Source organism: Herpailurus yagouaroundi, unplaced genomic scaffold, assembly GCF_014898765.1.
Source record: "Herpailurus yagouaroundi ecotype Mexico unplaced genomic scaffold, PumYag 67690, whole genome shotgun sequence".
NCBI lineage: Eukaryota > Metazoa > Chordata > Mammalia > Carnivora > Felidae > Herpailurus > Herpailurus yagouaroundi.
Genome location: NW_024420490.1, coordinates 5,904,959 through 5,931,253, shown reverse-complemented (window position 1 = coordinate 5,931,253; position 26,295 = coordinate 5,904,959). Strand labels below are relative to the sequence as shown.

The following is a 26,295-nucleotide window of genomic DNA, read 5'->3' as shown; positions in this document are numbered from 1 at the left end:
CTTTTAAAAAAATAAAATATCCCCCCTTTTTTTCATGGTTTGCCTACCTCATATGGGACCTCTGATCCAAAATTGCTTCTCCTTTGCTGGAGTCTACACATTTTTTTTTCAATTTGAGTGATCCAGTCCACAATTGGAAAGAGAGAAAACTGATTTGATTAAGTTCTGCTTAAGTATAAATGGTTTATTAAGTCAATCTGAAATACTGTCATATATTCAAAGTCGTAACCTCTGTACCTACATGAAGAAAACAACACAAAAACACGTGTGGATTAGTTGATGAGCAGTACCACGTAGGATGTATCCCTGCTTACTGCAGTATTCTTACCTCGGGCGTTGGTGTAGCTGCCCCCTTGCGCTCTCTCCATACTCATGGGAGATGTTGCAAGTAGAACACAGCATGCTTTCCATTGAGACAGGATCTTAGAAGGAACCCCTCTCAGTGCTCTAGGAAGTCACTACTATCTGGTTCGGGTTCGTGATATTTCCTATCTCTGATTTAAAACCTTAGAACTTTAGCACTTTGTAACATTATCTCCTGATGGATGTGTGCTAGAGTAACTCTTCTGTACTTAAGTGGAAAACCTTAGATATTAAACCTTTCAGGGTTTGAAAAATTTGTCCATACAAAAAATTGTATCCAAATAAATCATTTTATTTTTATTTTTTATTTTTATCTTTTTTGTTTTGTTTTTAAAGAACTCATTTTAGAAAATATGTTCATTTTAACTTGCTGTCGTAGGGGTTGATTTTTCCCCAGCATGGTTCAGCTGTCGTGGAGTTATGAAAATGGTTGATGATTGGGTTTGGCCAGGGTTGGTGTTTTTCCAGACGAATATAATGTATGGTGTAGAAAAGCATTCAGAAACTCTGCTATGGACCCTCTACTGAGCTATCTTTCTTCTAGGTCTTATCACAAGTTTTAGTACCTCCTGGTTTGTGTCCTAAGTCAGCCACTGGCCATACGTAATACGTGCTCCTTCCCCAGATAGACTTGCCTGGTTATGCTCCCACCAACATCACAGCCCTTCCCACTTTCAAGAAAGTGTGAACTTGGGCAGCAGCTTCCTTAACTTCTCTTTATGCCTCAGTTATTTCATCTCTAGTATGGATAATAGTACTTATCTCAGTGTGGTAAGAATTAACAAATAATTTCATGTAACCACAGTGCTTAGAATACAGTATCTTAAATGATATTGTTAGAAATATATTTGAAAGAAAAATTTATTAATAAATGAGAATTCAAATAAAGGATCTAAGGATTCGGTGAAAGAAGCTAGAAAAATAACTACAAAGTGAACTTACAGAAAGTCAGAGGAAGGAACTAAATACAGATTCCAAAATCAGTGAAGGAGAAAACAGGAGGTGAGATAAAAGGCAGATATACAACATTCAGAAAGCAAAACACAATATAATCATAGATAGGAAAGAGTTTCTAACATCGTAACAAAAGAAATATTTATAGGTGAAGTGATATAATGTCTGGGATTTGCTTCAAAATAATTAATTATGGGAGTAGGGTGAAGTGAGTGTATGCAGCTAGATTGGCGGTGAGTTGGTCATTGTTACAGCTGAGTGCTGGGGACATGAGCGTTTCTTATGCTATTCTTTCTAGTTTTGGATATGCTTGAAATTTTCCATAAGTTTAATTTTGAAAACAGAATACTAAGTGTAACTATATACTAATACAAAAGTCTTGCTGAAATATGTGCTTTTCTAGGAAAATCTAGATGGTATCATTTACAAAGGTATAGAAAACTTAATACACCAATAGCAAGGGAGAAATTTAAGCTATTAAACTCTGTGCCTCCCAACTATGGTGCCTATGATTTCCTGGAGAAATCTTTGAAAATTTTAAGAAATAGATCATTTAAATTGTGGTTTTTAAATTGTCCCAAAGCATAGGAAAAATTTGCATTGCCTTCTAGTTTATTTTGTAAAGTTAACAAGGCTCTAAAAATGAAAATTAACACACAAAAGGAAATTGTGCCAATTTAACTTATGAGTATAGATGCAAAAATCCTTTTAAAAATTTACAAATCATGGGCTCCTGTATGGCTCAGTCAGTTAAGCGTCTGACTTTGGCTTGGGTCATGATCTCATGGTTTGTGAGTTCAAGCCCCACTTCAGGCTTGCTGCTATCAGCACACAGCCTGCTTTGGATCCTCTGTCCCCCTCACTCTCTGCTCCTCTCTCTCTCTCAAAAATAAATAAAACATCAAAAATAAAATAAAATAAATTATAAATCAAATACATATATTAAAATAATGGATTTTTCCCAGAAATACAGACTGTAGGACATTTGTTGATCTGCATTATCAAATCTTTAGGTCAAAGGAGATACACTAAGTGATTATATTAATAGATAAGAAGACATTTTATAAAATAGACTATTCATGCCTGTTTTAGTAAAGAGAAAGTCTGACCTTAACATAATAAAACACTGTCTAAAACCAAGTATTGACATCGTATCTGAATGATTTAGGGAGTATATTCCCAAGTGAGGATGAAGTAGTGTTTATTAGTGCTTGCTTTACAGTCCATAGACTGAGAAATTGGGGTCTTGTTCTGTGATGGGAAGCCATTGAAGAATTTGAGGCAGGGACATGACCCAGTCTGATTTCTGTTTTAAGATTATTCTGGCTGTGGGATGCCTGAATGGCTCAGTCAGTTAAGTGGTGGCTCTTGATTTCAGCCCAGGTCATGATCTCGCAGTTCGTGAGTTCAAGCCCCACATCAGGCTTTGCACTGACAGTGTGGAGCCTACTTGGGATTCTCTATCTCTCTGCCCTACCCACCCCCCTCAATAAATAAATAAATAAATAAATAAATAAATAAATAAATAAATTTTAAAAGATTATTCTGGCTGTATACTAAGCCTCAGTATACAGTGTATACTGTAGCAGAGTTGACAGAGAACATATGGCCTACAAAGTCAAAAAGCATTTACCATCCAGCCCTTTATAGAAAAAAGGGATACATGCATATAGTAGGATTCAAGTGTATGCGTGTGTGTATACAGAAAAAAAACTGGAAAGAAAAGCACCAAATAAAATTGTGGTTTTTTTCTTTTGTTTTTCTCCTTCTTGTTCATTATTTAAGTTTTCTGTAATGGACATGCATACTTTTTATAATAAAATTTACTTTTTTAAATAATAAGGAAAACATTAAAACCAGTAAGATAAAAGAATAAAGAAAAACTAGCCGAAATTTTAATAACAAATTTAAGTAAAGTTAAAAGAGGCAGGATAAACATAAACAATAATATCTAGTTTCATGCACACAACCGCACAAGTAGTGTCCATTTCAGATTTCAGCATATGCTTCTTACTCAGGCAGGCTTTATTTGAATTCCTACTATATGCTCTTTGCTATGGAGATACAAAAGTAAGTATGGTGCCTGTTCTGAAGAACAATCTGGCAGGGGCAGTGGCATGGACTTAAACAGTAATCAGTGCCCTAAGCAGTGTACCAAAGGGCCTAAGAGCTTTCATTTTTGGTTAGGAAATAGCTAACACCCAAATAAAGCAGTTGCTCTGTGATGAGTCGTAATATAATTATAAGGGATTCTAATCACCTGAACTAGTCTTGTAACTTTATTTGTGGTACCTTGTGATGTAGAGAAGTTTTTGAATATTATAATCAAATCTGTATCAATATTTTCCTTATGGCTTCTCCATTTCCCAAATAACCAACTGTCCTAATATCTCCCTCCCTCAGATGCAAAGTATCAAGTTTATTCTTTTACTCTTTTTCTCGCCCTGTTTATCTTTTACATAACAGTACCACACTGTTTTAATTAAGGTATTATTTCAACTCAGGAAAACTTATTTTAGGTTTCGGTATTTGAAATACTGCTTCATTTTCTTAGTGCTGATATTAAAAAGCACAGCACACAGCAAAATGTGACTGTTAACCTGAGCATCAGTAGTCATTAAAGCCAATTCAGACTAATCCTTTAAATTCCAAAAAGGTTATTTGGTTGTTCCTTAAGTATTACTTGAATAAAGTTGATGACTGCTATATAGAGACACTCCTATTTTGTTTTGTACGTCTTAATCAGTTGTGCATTAACCATGCTGTTTGTTTGCTGCTCCTTGGCAGTCTTAAGAGACACCTCATGTTTAGACTGCAGTTTTATGTTAGGTGGTTGTCCTAACCTTGCTGCCCTTTTGTAGCATTGTAATGAGACTTAAATAATTCCTTCTGGAGATGGGCAGGTTCATGTTCTGATGGAAAATCAATCTTAAGTGCTTTCCTTAAGATTGGTGAAAAATTCAGGCATGCATTTTTAATCAAGAGGACAGCACAATCTCCTAGCAGAATTCAGAATTTTATCTTGGACGTTTATCTGGGTCCCAGTTGATTCTAAAGATTTTTCTGGTTTTGTTTTTTTGTTTTTTGGTTTGTTTTTTTTTTTGGCGGGGGGGTTTAGAGAGCGCATGCGAGCAAGAGAGAGAGGCAGAGGGAGACAGAGAGAATCCCAAGTAGGCTCCATGCTCAGCATGGAGCCCAACACGGGGCTTGATCCCACAACCCTGGGATCATGACCTGAGCTGAAATCAAGAGTCGGATATTCAACCGACTGAGCCACCCAGGCACCCCTCCCAGTTGATTCTAATGTATTATATAGGATAATTTTTTAAATTGAGCAATTATTTTATTCTTTAACTTCGATTATGTCATTTGTAAAATATTGCCATAAAAATTAAATTTAGCAGCAACATTTATAGAACATAGCTGCAAAATTGTGATCTGACAGGAAGAGCCATATGGCACCTGTAAGCACCCAATGGACACTCTAATGTTTGTTTGCTCAGTAAAGGAGTACTGAACTGAGCTCCCATTATAGATATATCATCAAGTATGTGCCTGCCTTGACCATGGTTCCTTCATCCAGAAAACTAGCTGATCATTTTTGGGGTTTTCTAGAGACTCTTTGGGTCTATTTTATTCAGTTCATCTAGGTCGTGATGTTTTTGTTGGTTCCACATAGGTTAATGTACATTCAGTTTATTCAGCTATTTTATTCAGTTCATCTAGGTCGTGATGTTTTTGTTGGTTCCACATAGGTTAATGTACATCAGGTAGAGCATTTTCCCACAGCTCTCGATGTTTCTGCCCTTGAGTTTTGTTTAAATGCCACTATGTCAGTGATCATATTCTGACTCTTGGCATACTTACAAAATATTTTCCAAAATAAAAATACCTTAGAAAAACTTCTGGAGACTATTAGAGGATGAAATGGAGTAAAGGATTGTCTGGTAACTTGACCTCTCCTTTTCCAGTTTGGCTCATTCAGTAAGTGTTCTTTTTGCTCACTAATAACCCAGGGATTAGACTTTTTTTTTTTTAATTTAGATTTTATCAACTAGGATTTTTAGCCATGGACCTAAAAGGCTTTAACCTGGCTGATAATTGATGTCTATAACCAATGTGAATTTAAATGTAATTTACTTTCATTTAAAACTGAAAAAATTTGTCCTTATATCACAATCAAAAAGGTGCTTGCAATCAACAAGTGGTCATTTTCTTCCCATAGTTATGAAACAATTCCTCACTGACAGAGAACACCCATGACTTGTCTATATATAACCTTAAAATAGTCTTGAGACTACCCTTTGGAGTGTGTGTGTAAACATTACAAAGGATAAAATTTCACATGTGCATCAATGACTTTTATGACTTTAATAGTGCTGACTAGTTTCATTTGCTTTTGAAGAGTCATGTAGTTAAGAAATACTAGAATTTCTCAGGATTTTGAAATGAAATAATGTTCATCTCACTGATTGTGAAAATTGTCTAGATTGCTGGGAACCAGGAGTTAAGAACATTTCAACAGGATTTTGCTATCAGCAAATCTGTTTTGGTTTCCTGTTCTGGCCTCCCTACCTATCAGCTACATTAGTGCCCTCGCCATTACGTTTCTCCTTTCTTTTACCACAGGAAAATTGTCAGGCCTCTTTTTCTAGCATTTCAGGACCCGCCTGACAGGAAATTTTCTAATTGCCGGAACAGCTGGTAGGAGAAAACTTTGCAGGGGCTTGGCCTTCCCTTTCTAACCTAAGTTTTACGGTCAGAAATTCTTGTATCACCATCATGGTTTCGTAGCCATGTTTAAATTTTTGTCTTTTCGTGTTCGCTCTATACAGGTAAGCTTTGTTCAACTTCTTTAAAGACTAAAATGTTTTAGTTGGAGCTAAGTATAGTTATACTAATTAAACAATAATTTCATTTTATATGTTCTTTTAAGAAGCTCTTCAAAATTCAAAACCAGTTTTTGTAGGCTGTTTGCCAAAAGTAAGCCAGTCATGTGTATTATACATTTCAACTCTGTATATTTTGTAAACTTATTTTTGCATTAGCTTTTACTGGTAGAGTAATATTTACTTTGCTAGTGATGGTAATTTTATATGGTATAATTTTTTATGATGATAGTAACTTTCAGTATTAAACTAGACATGAAAAAAATTGTGAACTTACTAATAGGAGATTACTATAATGTAAGCAATATTTTAATGGGTAGGAGAATGTCATATTTTAAAGAATCAAGACCTTAAATTCAGACTTTTGTTGAAATTGGTTCTTTTAAAATTTTGAAGTTTTTTATCAACTATATTTAAGTGACTTTGAGTAATTTTATCTGACTTAGAGTAGGCAGAGTTTTCAAAGCATTACTTTGTTGAAATGTGCTTAACAAATGATAATTTGCATTTTATGTCATCTAAAATTCTGCCAAATTAACTTGATATTTTGCCATGAGAATTGTGCTATCCTGCTGCTCTTTAAAGAGAATTAAATTTGTTGATTGGGATTCCCGATTAGGAGAAAATTGTGCTCTCTGCGGCAGTGATTAGGAGAGTTAGTCTGGAAAACAGCAATGCTGTTTTCTCAAACAAATATAAGAAGCTGGCTTGGAATACTCTCTTAGAAACTGTGGTTAACTGAAAAATGCTGAGCATATTTATAATCCATTAGAAAAAAGGTAAATTGGATTTGGTCAAATTGTAATCTGGAATATATTAAAATATGGCTTTCACCATGGCTTCAATAACCAGCCTAATTATGTCACAGCCAAATAGTTTTTATGTATCTTGATCATCTAAAAATTAACATACATTTTTTAAATTAAAAAATACGGTACATTATAGAACCTTGTATCTATATAGAGATTAGTACTTTGATTTTGAGTTACATTTAAGAGGCAAATAAAGTATACATTTTTCATTTGTAAGGTCTTCTTTATGTTAGGCCAAAAACTGGTTACTATTCATGGTTAGAAAAGATTTATTCATTAGTTTTTACCAAGAAACATTTAAATAGTTTACTTCAAGTTTCAACCATATTTTCTGACATTCAAAACAATTTAGAAAATACAAATGCCTTAAGAACACACTTCCTGACTCACGGGAGGGCAGGAAAAAGGAAATTATGTATACAAGTCAGGGCATAATGCCAAATGTTGAATCATTCTTTAAAATCAATTAATATCACCCAGTTTGTTTACTTAATGGCAGTATGTTACAATATTACTTAATGGCAGTATGTTACAATATTAGGTTTTCTATAACTCAAATAACATCACTTTCTGTTCCTTTTCTTTAATCCTTTTACATTTTAAGAACAAACTTGTATCTTTTTCCTCTCAACTTAAAAAGGAAACGCTAAGTTAATTTTTTTCCCCATTAAAGGGTGAACTTTAAGGGTCATTTAGGAAGGAACCTATGGACCTCTTGGTAGTCCTGGGAAACAAACAGGGTGGCTTTCTGTGTGATTGGAGAAACACCATAAGATCTACCTGTCCATAAATTTTCTTCTGCCATTTTTCTGTGATGTCTAAAATGACATTCTTTGCAGAATTCCTAAAATTATATATTTTTTAGCTGAACTGGCCTTGCTTTTTCTATCAGGGGTCATATCTCAACAAGTATTTATCCAATAATAAATCTTGGAATCCCTAGGTCAATTCCTAGAGGGAAGATACTATTCTTGTTAAATTTTTTTATTACATTTTATTTATTTTTGAGAGAGTGAGACAAAGTGAGAGTGGGGGAGGGGCAGAGAGAGAGGGAGACACAGAATCGGAAGCAGACTCCAGGCTCTGAGCTGTCAGCACAGAGCCTGACCCAGGGCTGGAACGCACGAACTGTGAGATTATGACCTGAGCCGAAGTCAGCCGCTCAACTGACTGAGCCACCCAGGCACCCCTATAGGCACATTTTCTTGATCAAATTACTGTCTTTCTTTGCTACACAAAGAGTGAATTTTTGTTAACCAAAGTCTGTCACACCTGAGAAACTGTTTCTGTTTATTTCACTATTGGATGTGGGTATTAATCACAGTATAAATAGAACAGTGAATTTGTTAATTTCTTGATGTATCATAGTTTCGGTCATCAGTGATGATATTAAAACTTTTTTTAATTTTTTTAATGTTTATTTCTGAGACAGAGGGAGACAGAGCATGAGTGGGGGAGGGGCAGAGAGAGAGGAAGACACAGAATCGGAAGCAGGCTCCAGGCTCTGAGCTGTCAGCACAGAGCCCGACACGGGGCTCAAACTCACAAACTGCGAGATGACCTGAGCCAAAGTCAGATGCCTAACCGACTGAGCCACCCAGGCGCCCCACTATTCTTCATCTTAGTATCTGTAACACCTAGCACACTACCTGGCTCATGATCTGAGTTGCCTTCTAAGAGAGTCTGTCATAGATCAGAAACATTTCCATTTGAACCAATCAGAAAGAAGCAGAAGCAACAGAGCCTCCTGAATTTTAGTTCCCTCTTCGACCTATTTTCTTCTTCTCTTTTGCATTCTCTTATGCAAACACTGGTTCCCATGTGTGCTCCCACACTGACCTCTGCACTGGCTTGTCTGTTGCCTGAAATGCTCTTTCCCCAAATGGTTGACTCCATCACATCCTTTTGGTCTTTACTAACATAGCACCTTTTCAATAAAACCTACACGGATGATTTTATTTAAAATTGGAAGCTGTCCTTTTCATCTCTACACTTCTGATCCCTCTTACCCAACTTAATATCTTTTGTCTATGATATTTATCATGTTCTAACATGAATATACCTATTATTATTGTTTGGTTTCTCCCCAAAACACCAGAGATTTTGGTCTGTTTCATTTATTGTATATCTCGGAGACCTAGAAGAGTGCTTGGCATGTATTAGGTACTCAGGAAAGAAATGTTTAAATGGACAAACGAGTTCCCATACATAGCTTGAAGGTATTGAACACCTAGGCTGGGGGTGGCAAATATCCGAAAGTGATAGTATAGACAAATGATACAGCATTGTGGTATAGAACAGCTGCCAGCCTCATAGTTTTGCCTACAACTAGAACTTTACTTACAAAATAAACATAGACTTTGTAAAAATAAAAATACAGAATTTACTATAACTTTTGAAAATACACAAAGTAAGTTTTTTTGTGATGATGAATGGGCAGAAAATACACTTGTACTAGAAAATGTATAAATATGTGAACCTCACAGAGTAATAATGGATATAATTAAATATGTGCTCTACTTCATTGGCAACATTCTTATTTCATAAAATTATAGTTGCTTTCTGTGTACTTACAGGCAAAAACACAATTTTATAAACTGTCAAACTGTAGTTCTATGTTTTCATGTGACAGATTTATTTCAGTAACAGGTGATTTATTGACAAGATATGTTTTTCACATGCAAATGTCAGTCCTGACTTCACAAATTTGATATTCCTCTCTGCATCCATCTCATTGGATTCTAGGTATGAGCTAGAAGAGCACATGTTTGCTTTTTTACCTGTTGTCCAAGATTGTCCAAACATTATTAATATTACGTCCTAGGTGAACCTCAAATTCATTTCTAAAATACTCATGGTCCCATAACTTGGAAACACGGGTGACATTAAGCACAGGCTAGACATTGAGATACCAACCAAGGATGTTTTACCTCTTATACTACTATGACTACATATACATAAAAGTAGATAGAAGATAGCTAGCTAATGTAACTAGTAAAAATTTAAACATGGAAGGAACAAAAACATGTGTTGAAGATAAAACAGTGACAGATTTTCAGAACTTGGGCCATAGGCCTTGATTTTTTGTCTCCACATCCAAGAACACTTTTTTGTACTTCCCTAGCACCAATTTAGAAAAGACTTTTGAAATTCTAGTTTATATCCTCAAAGAGGTTTGGAATGATTGCATCCATTTTTGGGGAAGAGGGTAGGGAGTGGAGGAAGTTGCTATTTTTTTTTAATTTTTTAACTTTTTATTTATTTTTGAGAGAGAGAGCGAGTGGGGGAGGGGCAGAGAGAGAGGGAAACAGAATCGGAAGCAGGCTCCAGGCTCTGAGCTGGCAGCACAGAATGCGCGCAGGGCTCCAACTCACAAACCGCGAGATCATGACCTGAGCTGAAGTCGGATGCTTAACGGACTGAGCCACGTAGGCACCCAAAGTTGCTATTTTTTTTTTTTTAAGAAACATTGAGAAAAGGAGCACTTGCAAATTTATTTTAAAACAAGATTTGCTGGGGGCACCCTAGTGGCTCAGTTGGTTGAGCCTCAGACTCTTGGTTTGGGTTCGTCATGAACCCAGGGTTGTGGGATCAAGCCCCATGTGGTGCTCTGCACTGAGTGCAGACCCTACTTAAGATTCTCTCTCTCTCTCTCTCTCTCTCTCTCTCTCTCTCTCTCTCTTTCTCCCTGTCCCCCACTCATGCTCCCTCTCTCTTTAAAAACAAAATAAAATAAAATAAGATTTGCCAGAATAAGAAATTCAGTATGAGGGTGGGAAAATAAAATCAAGGAAGTGTCTCAGAAAATAGGAGAGAAAAGATAAGTGGCATACAGGATTCAATCCCAGACATACAATACCCAACTAAATAGAGGAGTTGAAAAAAGACAAACCCTGAAAAATGGATGGAAGGAAATTATCAAAGAAATGTTAGATTTCCCCCAGAGGCAAAGAATTCAGGTCTTTAGATTATAAAGTCTCACTAACCATCTAACATTTGGAAGGAAAGAAGACCCATATTTATCTCACTAATGAGGAATTTCAGAAGTACAAGGACAGAGAAAATTCTTAAAGCTTCTGGAAAGAGGGGCGCCTGGGTGGCTCACTCAGTTAAGCGTCTGACTTTGGGTCAGGTCATGATCTCGCTGTTCGTGAGTTCGAGCCCCACATCGGGCTCTGTGCTGACAGCTAAGAGCCTGGAACCTGCTTTGGATTCTGTGTCTCCTTCTCTCTCTGCCCCTCCCCTGCTTGTGCTCTGTCTCTCTCTGTCTTTCAAAAATAAATAAATGTAAAAAAGAAATTAAAAAAAAAAAGCTTCTGGAAAGAAAACCAGTTCACCTTCCCAAAAATGTGTATCCGGCTAACATCACCCATTTCAGTAGCAGTCCTGGCTGTTAGAGGGCATTGGATCATTGGTGTCAATGTTCTGAGGCCAGATTGTTTTTATTCTAGAATTTGGTACAAAGCCAAATTATACAAATGTGAAGACAAAATAAAGATATCTTCAGATGTGCAAGCTTCAGAAAGTTTTTTTTCTACATCACCTTTCTTAGGAAGTTACAAGGGAGTAATCTAAGAAAGAGAAAGACATGGGAAACTGAGAATAGTGGATTCGACCAGAAAAGCACTGAAGAGATATCCGAAGGTAATAGCTGCGCAGCAAGGCCTAGAGAACAACCATTCCTGATGGGAGAGTAAGAGAGTGCTCTCAGAAGAATGGGAAGTATGGTAAAGGGTTAAGGAGAAATTAAGACTAATGGTCAGATTAACCTTTCCCTCCCCCCAGAATGATGGGGTGGGGGTGGGGGCTGCTGCTGTTACAAACAGGGAAAAAAAAACATGCAAAAAATTCATGGTCCCAATAGAACTCAAAGTAAAATGTATCATGAATTTAAGCATTTGATGAAATGGTGGTTTTTTAAGTCCCCTCAGATTGTTTTGGAAGTCACTGTTACAGGCCCATATAAAAGGAAATTTAAATGTACTTTCTAGCCTACATTTAAACAATATATTGTCATGAAAATATATGTGGATGCTGGCTTATAAGCCTTCTGTTTTTAAAATCAGGCTGTGGAGACAACGTGAAGGATTTGGCTGTGGTTATAGCAGAGAATGTTAATTTTCTTAATATTAATAAAAATGTAAAAATACGATCAGCAGCAGATTGGGGAAGCTTGAGAGAAAAAAATGTACAGGCACTAATTAGCCTCCTTTTACAAAGTGAGGAGTTAGGATTCTATCCAAAACTAAGAGAAAACATAAGTTTGGGGCACCTGGGTGGCTCAGTCCAACTCTTGATTTTGGCTCAGGTCATGATCTCAGCGTTTGTGAGATGGAGCCCCTGTGTCGGGCTCTGCACTGACAGCTTGGAGACTGCATGGGATTCTTTCTCTCCCTCTCTCTCTCTCTGCCCCTCCCCTGCTCAGGCACTCTCTCTCAAAATAAATAAATAAACATTAAAAAAAGAAAAGTTTATGTAGAAGTAATATAATTATCAAACAGTGGAGAGAAAGATGATAAAAGGATATAAGTGAATCATCTAATTTTTAAATCAGCAGGCATTGTCTTGGGGCACCTGGGTGGCTCAGTCGGTTAAGTGTCTGACTTTGGCTCAGGTTCGTTGTTTGAGCCCCGTGTCAGGCTCTGTATTGACAGCTTGGAGCCTGGAGCCTGTTTCAGATTCTGTGTTTCCCTCTTTCTCTGTCCCTCTCCCACTCGTGCTCTGTCTCTCTCTGTCTCAAAAATAAGTAAACATTAAATTTTTTTTTAAATCAGCAGGCAGTGTCTTAACCAAGGAATTATCAAAGTAAGTGTAGAAAGAACTAACTTTTGTTTAAAGGCCTAGGTATGAGGGTGAAAGGAGACTTGCTTTTCATCATAAGGTATTCTGTCACTATTTGATTTGTCATTTGTGTGCACATATTACTTTAATTTTAAAAACACGTTTAAGGAACAGGAAATAACCCAGGTTGATGAAAGGTTACATGTAAGGCAATGTTGGGAGAAAATACCAGAAAACTAAGTTGCAGCCGTATTGTAGAGGGCCTCAAATTCCAAGGTGAAGCAGTGCATTTAATTTGGGAAAACTCAGAAGAGTGTTTGAGCCATCTGGTCATATGACTGAAGCTGTCTCCTTTTAGAAAACGAATTTGTCAGGAGGATAAATTGGACTGGCAGTGGCACAAAGGAGCATTCTGAGTAACCAAGCTAGTTTCAATTTTCCACAGGAAAGGTAATGAAGGATTGTACCTGAGTGGTCCTGTTGGAAATGGAAGAACAAACGAACGAAAGAAAGAAAGAAAGGGAGGGAGGGAGGGAGAGGGAGAGGGAAAGAAAGAAAGGAAAAAAAGGAAAGAAAAAGAAAAGAAAGGATGTTTCCATTACCATGTTTGATACATGGTAGATATTTTAGTGTATGTTGAATGAAAGGATCAAAGGGAGAGTCCATGGTTTTTGGTAACTTGTTTGACAAGAGAGGAAAGGAAGGGTAGTCATCAAAGATGAAATCTTTCTTAAATAGTTACTGCTGTTTATTTTGATATCTATTACCTGATTGTAGCTCTCACTATGAAAGTAAGGCTTGATTCTATATGCCTGCTACAAAATGCAAAACATTTTAACTAAGTGATGCCTTCCCTGTGTTGCATCATTGTGACACACAACTATAGTATTTGTTATGAAATAAAAGATGAAACAATATTGCAACCTAAAATTAAATCCCACTTACCCAAGAAAGAAAACTGGTAAGACGTATAGAACCTTGTAGAGTATAGTTCTTCACAGCCTCGTGATTTAAGGGCAAAAGTGGCTGTTAGATTCCCACTGGGCTCTTGAACGGATGATTTTTTCCATAGGAGGCTAACTGGCACATTGCTGGAATCCAACCCATGAACTTGGCCTCTTAAGTCTGTAATCCACTAGTCTTTAAAATGTGATGTGACAGCACTTTGGGTTACAAAAAAGGAGAACTTGTTTATAGTTTCATTCCATGCATAAGGTATATAATTTAGCAATACAAAAGTATATATAATTTATAAGCCAATAAGTGTACAAATATTGGGTATATGCTAATTTAATTTAAAAAAATTATTTTTTGTTGGTAAGGTATGCTACCAAAGGTTCTGAGACATTTCTCTAATCACTTTAGCTAACTGACCCAAGAGATACAGACCAGTTACAAAGATCAAGGGAATAAGTCTGTATGTTCCTGCCATTGATCTTGGATGGGGAACCACCAGAAGCCTATGACATTCTCAGTGTGGAATAATGCTAAAAGCCTTGTTTTAGAAGTCACTAGAAGTCAGAACCTGGAATTGAGCCATAAGTCTACCAGTTACTGGCTTATGTTCTTTACTTAATCTCTTTAAACTTCAGACTATATTCAAACCATTTGACCTTTAAAAGGTCTGTCAAATTTCTAGTGGGGAATGGGGGAGTCTGTAGAGAATTCAGAGATGTTTTTGCTTGCTCTGAGGTATACTCCACCCTGTTATTATCAACTCTAACATTGATATGTAGTTAGAGATTTGTCATGAAGCATAAGATAAAAATGTGAAAAAGTACCTAACCCAGAAATATTTGCTGGATTTTAATCCAAATCTTACTTAATTCCACGTATGCACTGTTCTTTGAAAGTTTTCTTAAAAGAATTTAGTAATTTGCTTCCTGCCTTTGCTAATATAGCTACAAATAGCTATCGTTCTTGAGCCCTTGTACACCAGTGTCATTTGCAGAGAAGGGGTGCCCAGGAATGGGGCAGGGTCTCAGAGTCAGGTAATGCTTGATCCTACCCTAATACCTACTGCACAAGATGTTTGTGAGAAGTACAGGGGGTAGTGCATGTGAAATTACAAAATAAAGGACTAAACCATATTAGGAGATTGTTTTATTGTTGCCAAAGTTCTGAGAGAGTCCAACATGATTAAGCTGCCTCACTGTAGCACAGCCTACAAACTTGTGTCTTACAGAGTAAAATGCTGGGCCTCGATGTATTTTTTGACCTGTTATAGGAGCGTTTCTTCCTTTTACTATTCATTTTCAAAACCTGCCACATTAGGATACCTAATATTCTTTTTCAGAAATCTTTGAATTCCATATATAGCCAACATTCTGTCTCAGTGTTAATTGAGTTCAAACATTGATGTAACACAAGAATAATAAAAATAATGAATTATTTGTGTACAGCACATTTAGATTCTACTAATAATACTTAGGCACTCAGAAAAATAACGTCATAGGCCAAAAAAAAGAAGTAAAAACAGTCTTTGACAGTCTGAGTTTTGTCTTATTGTAGTTTTTGGCTGTAACATATAGTACATGTCTTGATTAAATAAGGTATACTTAATCTGCTAATCCCAGAGTGAATAAGTAACTGAAATTCTGTGTATACTTGGATGTATTTTCAACCTTTGTCTCCTTTCTGATATTTTCGCTCAGATACACTGAAGCATCCACTGTCTTTAAAAATCTTCTTAACCCCGGGGCACCTGGGTGGCTCGGTTGAGCATCTGACTTCGGCTCATGTCATGATCTCACAGCTCGTGAGTTCGGGCCCCGTGTCAGGCTCTGTGCTGACAGCTCAGAGCCTGGAGCCCGCTTCAGATTCTGTGTCTCCCTCTCTTTCTGCCCCTAACCCACTTGCATTCTGTCTCTGTCTCTCTCAAAAATAAATAAACATTAAAAAAATTAAAAATCTTCTTAATCCCAAGACCTTCCACTGTTCATTATGCTAAATAGTACTTTTTTTTTTCCTGTGTCTAATCCTCTGTCCAAATGGTAAATCTTTTTGGGTTTTGTGTTTTATAGCTATTCCTTTCTCCACTGTCAGATCTCAAGTAGTCCTAGAAACAGAACGTATCTTAACATATTTCCAACAGAATAAACTTCAGCATACTGATTCAAATGGCCCTGCTGAGGATAGAAATCTCTATGTTTGCCTTGGAATATTTTTCAACTCATCTCCCAAAAAGTGTGTGTGTGTGTGTGTGTGTGTGTGTGTGTGTGTGTGTGTGTGTAACATTGGTTCTACCAAATACAAGCACATGTCAAAGCACAGCAGATTACTCCAATCTGTTTTCAGACTTCTTTACACCCTCTGCACTCACCCCATGAAACTATTTGTTCTAATTATCTCCAGTAGGAAGAATGAAGAGTTGGAAATACTCAGTGCTAATGTCAAGTAGAAGTTAAATTGGTCTATGTAGTGGGCTGCTATTATTCTCTCTTACATTTAAGTTGAAAGTACGTTGTGGGTAGAGCATGTGATTCTTGATCTCAGGGTCATGAGTTCAAGCTCCATGTTGGGCATAAAGCTTCCTTAAAAAAATAATAATTTGAGGATTTCTAATATGTTAAATTTATATTTCTTAACTTTTAGCTGGAGAAAGTATCTCTGACTTTCTTTTCTTTCTTTATATTTGCATCAACAGGAAGAAGGCAGTATCAAAGAAATTGCAATCACACATCATGTAAAGGAAGGGCATGAAAAGGCAGATCCTTCCCAATTTGAACTTTTAAAAGTATTGGGACAGGGATCATTTGGAAAGGTAAGTCATGAGTGTGTGTTTTTAAAAAGTTTTTTGGGGGGAATTCATGTGTATTTAGTGCAGATGGGGAATGGAACTATTTTATGAAATACTGATCTCCCTACAAGCAGTGTTTCTATGTTCTTACATTTCTCACTATCCGTAAGTGTTGGAAAGTGAATAAAGTCATTGAAAAGTACACTGGAAATGTTTGTAAATTGGCAGTATTCACTTCATATTCATTTTATCTTCAAGAACATGTGACCTCTCTAAGGGGCGCCTGGGTGGCTCAGTCAATTGCGCAGCCGACTTTGGTTCAGGTCGTGATCTCATGGCTCATGAGTTGGAGCCCCACATCTGTGCTCACAGCTCAGAGCCTGGAGCCTGCTTCAGATTCTGTCTCCTCTCTTTCTGCCCCTCCCCTTCTCGTGCACTATCACTCTCTCTCTTTCTCTCTCTCTCTCAAATGTAAATAAACATAAAAAAAATTTTTTTTAATGGGGCGCCTGGGTGGCGCAGTCGGTTAAGCGTCCGACTTCAGCCAGGTCACGATCTCGCGGTCCGTGAGTTCGAGCCCTGCGTCGGGCTCTGGGCTGATGGCTCAGAGCCTGGAGCCTGCTTCCCATTCTGTGTCTCCCTCTCTCTCTGCCCCTTCCCCGTTCATGCTCTGTCTCTCTCTGTCCCCCAAATAAATAAACGTTGAAAAAAAAAATTTTTTTTTAAAAATTTTAAAAATAATAAAAATATAAAAATAAAAAAAAATAAAAAGAACATGTGACCTCTCTTAATTGCACTTTGCAAATGATTAAAAATCAAAAAATATTCCCTTTGTACACTTTATGATACTCTTTTTGAGTCCTCATGTAGAATTGGAAGGTGCTCTTGCAGATACATTATCACAATATGTCTCAGTTTTCCCTCCAGACTATCCCTAATACCCGTAGAAAGTAGATGAATACTTCTAAGGAATTAGGGTGGGGATTGCCAATATGAGTCATGAAATTTTGGGGACTTACATCTTGTCTTTAAAATGAATATTGGGGCACCTGGGTGGCTCAGTCAGTTAAGCCGCTGACTTGGGCTCAGATCATGATCTCACGGTTCGTGAGTTTGAGCCTACTGCATGTGCTCACTCTCTCTCTCTCTGTCTCTCTCAAAAATAAATGAATATTTTTTTTAATTTTAAATATAAAAATAAAATAAATTTAAAATGAATACAAAGGTTGCATTGTATTCAGTGATGTCCAGGTTTGTCTTTACTATCAAAAAATGTTTCCCAAGCCCACCAACTAAAATTGTTCCGCAAAATGCAATATCTTCATTCTTCTGCTAATCCGTTTCTCAGTGATAGGAAAATTCTGAGATTGCATTCAACTTGCCATTGCAGTGCTTCCTTACCACCTCCCTGTGAGGAGACATTTGAAGATAATGTGCTTTGCAAACTTCAAAACAACACTTGAGCTTCCTTGTGTATTTTAGAGGGACTCTTTAGCAATTCTTGGTTAATATAGGTAATTTATTACAGCTGTTAACCTCTTTCAACCCCCCCCCCCAAAGTGATGCTTTTAATTCACATATAGGTTAAGTAGGCAGCATAACATAATGGTTGCAAGTTTGGGCCCTATAGGTCAGTCAGACTTGGATCCGATTTTTTTTTCCTTCTGCTTAACTTGCTTCATGTTCTTGAGCAAGTTATTTAACCTCTTAGAGCCTCATTTTCCTCCCAGTCAGTCATTAAGTATTGAAATTCCTCAAGGTTCCATTCTAGGCTTCCTTCTCCTCACTCTGCACTCCCTACTAATTATTTTCTCTATACCCACTATCTTAATTATAACCCCTATACAGCTGTCTTAACAGATTTCTATCTCCAATCTAGATCATGCCTCTAAGCTCTGAACTCTGGACAGCTGCATATTTTTTTCTCTTAACGTGTCTCCAAGGCAGTTTAAACTCAACATGTCTAAGACCAAACTCATGATTTCCCCCTGCCCCCCCAAACCTGCCCTGTTTCATTTTTCTCTGCAGCTATGAATGGTATCCAGTTAAGCCAAAAACTAGGGAGTCATTTTTGACATATCCTTCTACTGCCTACCCTTTCCTCTTGCCACCCCCCCACCAATCTAATCTGTCAGTAAGTCCTATTGATTTAGTAATGATTTCTCAAATCTTGTCTATCCTGTCCTTCTCCACTGCCACTCCTCAAGTCTATGGAACGACCATTTCTCCCTGGCCTATTGAAGGAGGCTCCTAACTGGGGCTTCCCAAATTTATTCTTTTCTCAAGCCACTATTTACATAACAGCCAACAAGAGCTAATCTTATACTTTAGTAGCCTCCCTTTGTCTTTAGGATAAAGACATATTCTTAAGATATCTGAGGAGCCCCTTTTTGTGGTGCCTAGCTACCTCAGCAGCATCACTTTATGTATTTTTCACTACCTGTGTTCTGGCCACACTGTCCACCTTTTTCAGTCCTTATGCACCAGGCTCCATCCCACTAGAAAGCCTTTGCACATGCACTTCCCTCTGCACGCAACACTCCGCTCCACTCCCACCCCCTCCTCATCTTGTTAACTCCTCTCATGCTTATGATCTCAAAGAGGTCTTCTCTGCCATTCTGACTAGGTCATATTCCTCTATTTTACCCTGTCAGAACATCTTATACCTCATCTTCACAGCACTCACCACAATTGCAGCTTTTCATTTGTGTAGTTGTTTATTGGTTGTCTCTTATATATTCATTCCATGAGTCCAGGGGACATGCTTTGTAACATGTCTCAGCATTGAGCTGGCAACACAGTACCTATCGTATAATTCTGGAAAGAAGCAATGAGTAAATAATAGTCCTGACCTCATAGGTTAGTCGTGAGAATTAATATAAGGCCATGCACATAATATCTGCTGTGGAGTTGTATTATCCTGCAATGCATTACAGATAAACCCAAATAGATGGGTTCCTTTCTATACATTAGATTTTCAAGGAATAGAGTATTTAAGTTGCCAGAAGTTAGCATGCATCTCCCTTTATTTCTTTAAAAGTAATTTAAATACCTTACTATAAATAGCAAACATTAAAAATACAGTGTCTCCTTTCTTACTCATCCTAAAAAGTCAGCGTAAGCCAAGGAAACAGGAATGACCTGTCAGAGCTTAGAATAGCTTCATGGGGGAGTTCGAAAGGTCACAAATGCTCTGGTGGGGGAAGATCCGATGGCATCTGGGACCGCTGCTGCTCCTGCTACATTGACTGGTAACCTGCCAGAGGGAACATTAATAGTGCCCTAAGCAGGAGCACAGAACTGGGTGGCTGGCCTGGTTCTCATTCCAATACATCCACTGTGACACTAGTCAAATTATTTAACCTCGCTAAGCCCTAGCTTGGGCAGTTATAAATAGGCATTGCTCAGTCCTCCTGCCTCCCAAAATTATCATGATGATGTATTACAAATGCTTGTGAAGGTCCTCTGCAAACTAACATGTGCTGAAAGTATTAAGGTAATCTTTTTTTTTTTAATGATTTTATTTTTGAGAGAAAGAGAGCATAGGGGAGAGGCAGAGAGAGAGAGGGACATAGATAATCTGAAGTGGGCTCTGCTCTGACAGCAGAGAACATGATGTGGTTCTTAAACTCATGAACCATGAGATCATGACCTGAGCTGAAGTCGGATGCCTATCCAACTGAGCCACCCAGGCAGCCGATGTAGTAATGTACTTTCAAAGAAGGGTGAAGAAAGCTTGCAATCCACAGGGAGAATTTTTCTTGTACAGTGGCACAAAGAAGCTTGGTTAGGAAATCTTAAGAATAAATATTAGAAAAATCCTAATTATCTCCACCTAATTAAAATTTATTTCTGTTCAAAAATACTAATAATCGTTGCTTACCTTTAACATTTGAATGTCATTCCATCTTAGGAACCTGATTAAGAATGCTTTTTTTCTCCCTAGTTTGGCTCTGTGCTAACTGGCTACAAGGAGCTAAAGAGTGGAGCATCACAGAGGGGGATAGGATGGGGGGTTTGGTTTGGGGAGAGGAACCTCCAATGCATCAGGGTTTCTGTGCAAGTTGTGGTGCTCTTTACTAGGCTTGAGGTCATTGCCAATCACCTTTAGCACAATTTCTCAAAGTGAGGAACTCTGCCTTGCCCTAGAATCAGTTGAATGTAGTATTTTTTTTTAATTTTGTGCTAATAACCTTGCATGCTAGTGCATATAATTGAGAGCTGACCTTAAAGTTAATTGTTGATTATAATTGCTTCTCTTCCCATCTGTGGCAGCTCAATAACACTGCTAGGTAGAAAAAAGAGTTGGAATTCAGGTCCATTTAGTAAGTATGTGTAAAGATTTCATGAAAAAGATCATCAATCACTATGTGGTACACCTGAAATTAATATTACCCTGTATGTTAACTAACTGGAATTTTTTAATGTTTATTTAATTTTTTTGAGAGAGAGAGAGAGAGCACGAGAGAGCTCGCGACTGGGGGAGAGGCAGAGAGAGAGGGAGACAGAGAATCTGAAGCAGGCTCTGCACTAACAGCTCAAAGCCTGACATGGGGCTTGAACCCACGAACCATGAAATCATGACATGAGCCAGTGTCAGGTACTCAAGTGACTGAGCCACCCAGGTGCCCATTTTATTTAAATGGAATTTAAATAAAAACTTTTTAAAAAAAGATCACAAGCCTAATGATCAAAATGAATAGAAGAGATTTATAGGTAGTCTTGTATTAGCCATGTTATGGCACAACCATGAATTATTTACAGCAGACTTTATTCATTTTGCATAAATTTCACACTGTATTTTGAAAGCAGCTAAAAATATTTGGAAAGTCAAGAAGCTCAGTAACATACCTAGGAACTGTGATTTGCATATTTAGATATATGTGATAATTTGATTTTTGAAAGGTGGGGTTCTGGCTTAAGTCACATTAAATATTTGTGAATACAAGAAACAAATATAGAGAACAAACTGAGGGTGGACGGTGGGGTGGGAAGAGGGAAAATGGGTGATAAGCATTGAGGAGGGCACTTGTTAGGATGAGCACTGGGTGTTGTATGTAAGCCAATTTGACAATAAATTATATTTTTAAAAAATTTAAAACTAGAATATTAAATAAATAACAGTCAACGGGGCGCATAGGTGGCTTAGTCGGTTAAGCGCCAACTCGGGCTCAGGTCATGATCTCACATTTCATGAGTTCGAGTACGGCATCAGGCTCTGTGCTGACAGCTCAGAGCCTGGAGCCTCTTCAGATTCTGTGTCTCTGCTCCTCCCCTGCTCACACTCTGTCTCTCTCTCTCTCTCAAAAATAAATAAAGATAAATAATCAAAATTTAAAAAAATATTTGTGAATAGCCTTCTTCAATGTAACTGTTTTAAGTTGTTCTGCCCAGCAATGAGAAATTTATGTGTAGTTTTCATACATAGAAAAGACCAATCATCAATGAATAATTGTATCAACAGAAAATTGTGGTCAAGGGGAACAACTGTGTGACAATTTTTATGGAATCAGAAGAATTTTTGTTTTGTTAAAAGCAGAGCAATGACCACTTGTGTTATACTTCAAACAAGTTAGACTTTTATCTAATTATGACAGCTTAAAAATTTTTATTTGTGTCTTATATGTGACATGCTTTTCGAGAATTGGCAAACAACAAAAAGAAAGAAAACAATGTATTCACTTATGTTGACACCTCAAGTTATAGCCAGCTGTTACAACTCATTGTACTTACAATTGATACATAAGGAAAATCGGCCTCTACAGTGTATTAGAATCTTTCTAATAATAAACTGTTTTATAGAAAGGGTCTCATTTTTAACAGTGGTGTCGTTTGTGATACTTTGTCAAACTTTCTTTCTCTCATTTAAATACAGGTTTTCTTAGTCAAAAAAATCTCAGGCTCTGATGCTAGACAGCTTTATGCCATGAAAGTATTGAAGAAGGCCACCTTGAAAGGTAAGTGCTGCGACTATTTATAACGTTTGTGTAGTGTAAACAGACTGAAAGGTCTCAGTAGATCTCCAGTGACTCCTAGGCCAGTTACTTACATTCTGAATCTGTTCCTATTACTGTCTTTAAATTGAGACTTTCTTTTAGTGAATTTTTCCTACTGGGCTAGGAATCATATGGCTAGTGAGAATGGGAGTTGCCATATTATAAAAGTATCGTAAATTCATCTTGGGCTTATGCAAGTAGAAGTTGAGAAGATTCAAACTGGGTTTGATTCATCTTCAAATTAATGTCATTATTTTAATGTTTTGAAAACTTACTGATTTATTGGATGCAAAATACCGTTTATTTTAAGGACTTTATCATCTTGGTCTCCAAGTAAATTTTTATACTAAGCCTCAGATTTTGAACAATCTAATGTAGGATTTGACTCTTACAGGTAAATAGTCATTTAGAGGAAATTACACATAGTTTTTAAAATATTTACATCTTCCTTTTATGTAGTAGTATTGGTTATTTTACCACATAACCTCCAGTTGTTTTTGTATTGATTCCCAACATCATTTTTTTCTTCTTCAATTTACATGTAATTTTAAAGATTTTAGAATATTCTGAAAGGAATATCTGTGATGATCATTTATTATTCCTGATGTTATTCTTCCCAGCTAGTCACCCACTCTGGATATCATTATTCTAAGAAATTCCACATTTTTCTATAAACATCCTTTGCTTCCTTTCTCTTGCTCCCTTCCTGAATGTATTTTCTTTCCTATCCAGTCTCTACTCCTGGAACAGTACACAGTTGATTCTTGCTAGGACCAGGAAATTAAATTTTATCCTCAGTGCCCTCCTTTATATCAGTACTTCTATAACTTTATGCTTAGGAATTCCATGTTATAAAACTGCATAGGTGGAGGGGCGCCTGGGTGGCTCAGTTGGTTAAGTGTCCGGCTCTTGATTTCAACTGAGGTCATGATCTCACAGTTTGTGAGATCAAGCCCTGTGTTGGGCTCCACGCTGTCAGCATGGGATTCTCTCTCTGCCCCTTTCCCACTCATTCATTCCCCCCCCTTCTCAAAATTAATTTTTAAAAAACTCCATAGGTGGAACTTACATAAGAGAGTTCATTCACAAAAACAACAAAAGTAGGTTTCATATGTTTAACAGGATCTGTGTTGTGCATAACATACATAAACTATGAAACTGAAAAATCTAAAAGATATCAGGAAGGAAAATAAATGCCCAATTCCTTTTACAGAAGGCCAACTGTTGTTAAGAATCCCAGTATTCATCTAGCCATCCATCCAATATCCTCCATATCCTCAAGATTCCAATTGAATTTTCTTTTAAATATTTAAAATTTCATTTGAGAGGCGCCTGGGTGGCTCAGTCGGTTAAGCGTCTGACTTTGGCTCATGATCTCACGGTCATGATCTCACGGTCCGTGGGTTTGAGCCCCAGGTCGGGCTCTGTGCTAACAGCTCAGAGCCTGGAGCCTGCTTTGGATTCTGTGTCTCCCTCTCTCTCTGACCCTCCCCCGTTCATGCTTTGTCTCTCTCTATCTCAAAAATAAATAAACATTTAAAAAAATTTTTTTAATTTCATTTGAAACAAAGCATACACCTCAAAAAATATTTGAAAAAAGAAGAATAGGAAAGGAATAAGCTCTCTCAGATTTAAAGCTTATTTAAAACAGTAATAATTCACTATGTTATTGGGGGGAATAATATAGGCATACAAATCAGAATAAAACATCACAAAAGTATTATATATTTAAAAAAGGGAAAAAAATAAAAAATTAAAAAAGGAAAGTGGCATATTTTACGCCCTTAGTAAACACTGATTGAATGTGAATTGGAATGAAAAAAAGTATTACATATTAAATTTTAATGTATTTATAAAAATATTGAGTACTTGCTGTGCTGTATGACAAACCAGGTATACAGAACATTGAGAAATAATGATTTTATAAGTTTTGTTCGAAATATTCCTGAGCAACCTGGAAAAAAATTAGTCTTCTCTTAAACTCTATGTCATAAAAAATATAGCAATCTAACTGAACAATCTAAGTGGATTTTACAAATTAACACATCTAAGAAACTTGTGAAGAGATATTGAGCAAATTACAAATCTCAAATAAATTGATACTTCAAAAATTATAGCTTTTCATAAAATGAAAAGTAGTATAAATAGGAAATCATGAAATTATTCACTTCAAATATTACAAAATAATAATATGAAGAACCAATAAGGGACCCCTACAGCCAAATCTAGGACAATTTGAACATTGCAAAAATCCATGATAGTGATAGTATAAAATCCATTAATTGATCCATATATTAAGTAATATGGAGAAAGGGAAGGCTCTTCCTTATAGTAGAATTCCAACTAGTAAATGTAAAAGGAACAATTAATAGGAGTTCCTAAAAGGTAACATTACAACCTCTGCCTAAAGGATTTCAGGATAAGTTTTATGCAGGGGGATAAAATAATCTTTGGAAAAATGTTCATTTTGCTAATAAAGAAATACATGTAAAAAATTGGATATTGGGGTCCCCGGGTGGCTCAGTCGGTTAAGTGTCTTCAGGTCGTGATCTCACGGTGTGTAGGTTTGGGCTCCCCAGTCGGTCTCAGTGCTGACAGCTCAGAGCCTGGAGCCTGCTTTGGATTCTGTGCCTTCCTCTCTCTCTGCCCCTCTCCCATTCACCCTCTGTTTCTCTCTGTCTCTCAAAAATGAATAAATGTTAAAAAAAATTTTTTTAATGAGTTATTTCATATGATGGCAACAAATTGGAAAGTGGTTTTGCAGTAAATACAAAGAGCCATTATTGCTGCTAAATTAACCTCAGGAAATAATCTCAAAGAAAGAATTCATGTACTTGACAGTTCTCACAGCAACATTAATTTATAATGTTGATAATTTAGAAATCACACAAACATTGAAAAATGGAGGAATATTTTAATATAGCATATAATTTAATAGAATATTATTTAAAGGAAATATTTCAAATATAATCCCCAAAATGAACTTAATGAAAATATGAAAGTAAACAATTGTAACAAATTTGGCTACCACAAGTATGTAAAATTATATGGATATGAGCTATAGAAGAAACGATAGAAAAGTGAAAATATCTGACATATTGGAATTGTAAACTGTCAGATAATTTTAATGTGTTCTTAAACTCAATTTTATTTTTATCAAAGTAATTTATATATAGAATCTTATAAAATAGCAGAGCTTTACCAACCCCTCCCATCCAGTTGTTGACCCTCAGAGACAGTGACTTTCGTCTATCTACTCAACTGCTTCTTCTGCCATTTACCTCCACATTCAGTATTCTTTTTTTTTTTAATTTTTTTTTCAACGTTTATTTATTTTTGGGACAGAGAGAGACAGAGCATGAACGGGGGAGGGGCAGAGAGAGAGGGAGACACAGAATCGGAAACAGGTTCCAGGCTCTGAGCCACCAGCCCAGAGCCCGATGCGGGGCTCGAACTCCCGGACCGCGAGATTGTGACCTGGCTGAAGTCGGACGCTTAACCGACTGCGCCACCCAGGCGCCCCCACATTCAGTATTCTTTATTGCAATTCTTTGATTGTTTTCATTTGGTGATATTATAATTTATTGACTTTGTAACATGGAAGATTAGGATTTACTTCTCTCATACTATCACCCACACACAATTCCCCATTTCATGTCTTCCCAGTAATGTTTTCATTATTGCAGGTTTATAAAAACTTCTTGGAGTACCTGCATGGTTCAGTCAATTAAGTATATGACTCTTGGTTTCTGCTTTGGTCT

At 36.9% G+C, this 26,295-nt stretch overlaps 1 protein-coding gene across 4 annotated transcripts in view; it reads left to right on the top strand.

The window, feature by feature from the left end:
* Positions 1-26,295, top strand: part of RPS6KA3 (ribosomal protein S6 kinase A3) — a 120,211-nt gene that overhangs the window by 43,589 nt on the left and 50,327 nt on the right. For 3 of the 4 annotated variants that reach the window (XM_040468270.1, XM_040468268.1, XM_040468267.1), the window contains 2 exons: positions 16,446-16,562; positions 22,414-22,495. In XM_040468270.1, the coding sequence (XP_040324204.1) occupies positions 16,446-16,562; positions 22,414-22,495 (199 nt within the window). Of the gene's footprint in view, positions 1-6,029; positions 6,153-16,445; positions 16,563-22,413; positions 22,496-26,295 lie in introns of those variants that run through there. The other variant, XM_040468269.1, reaches the window with a different exon arrangement.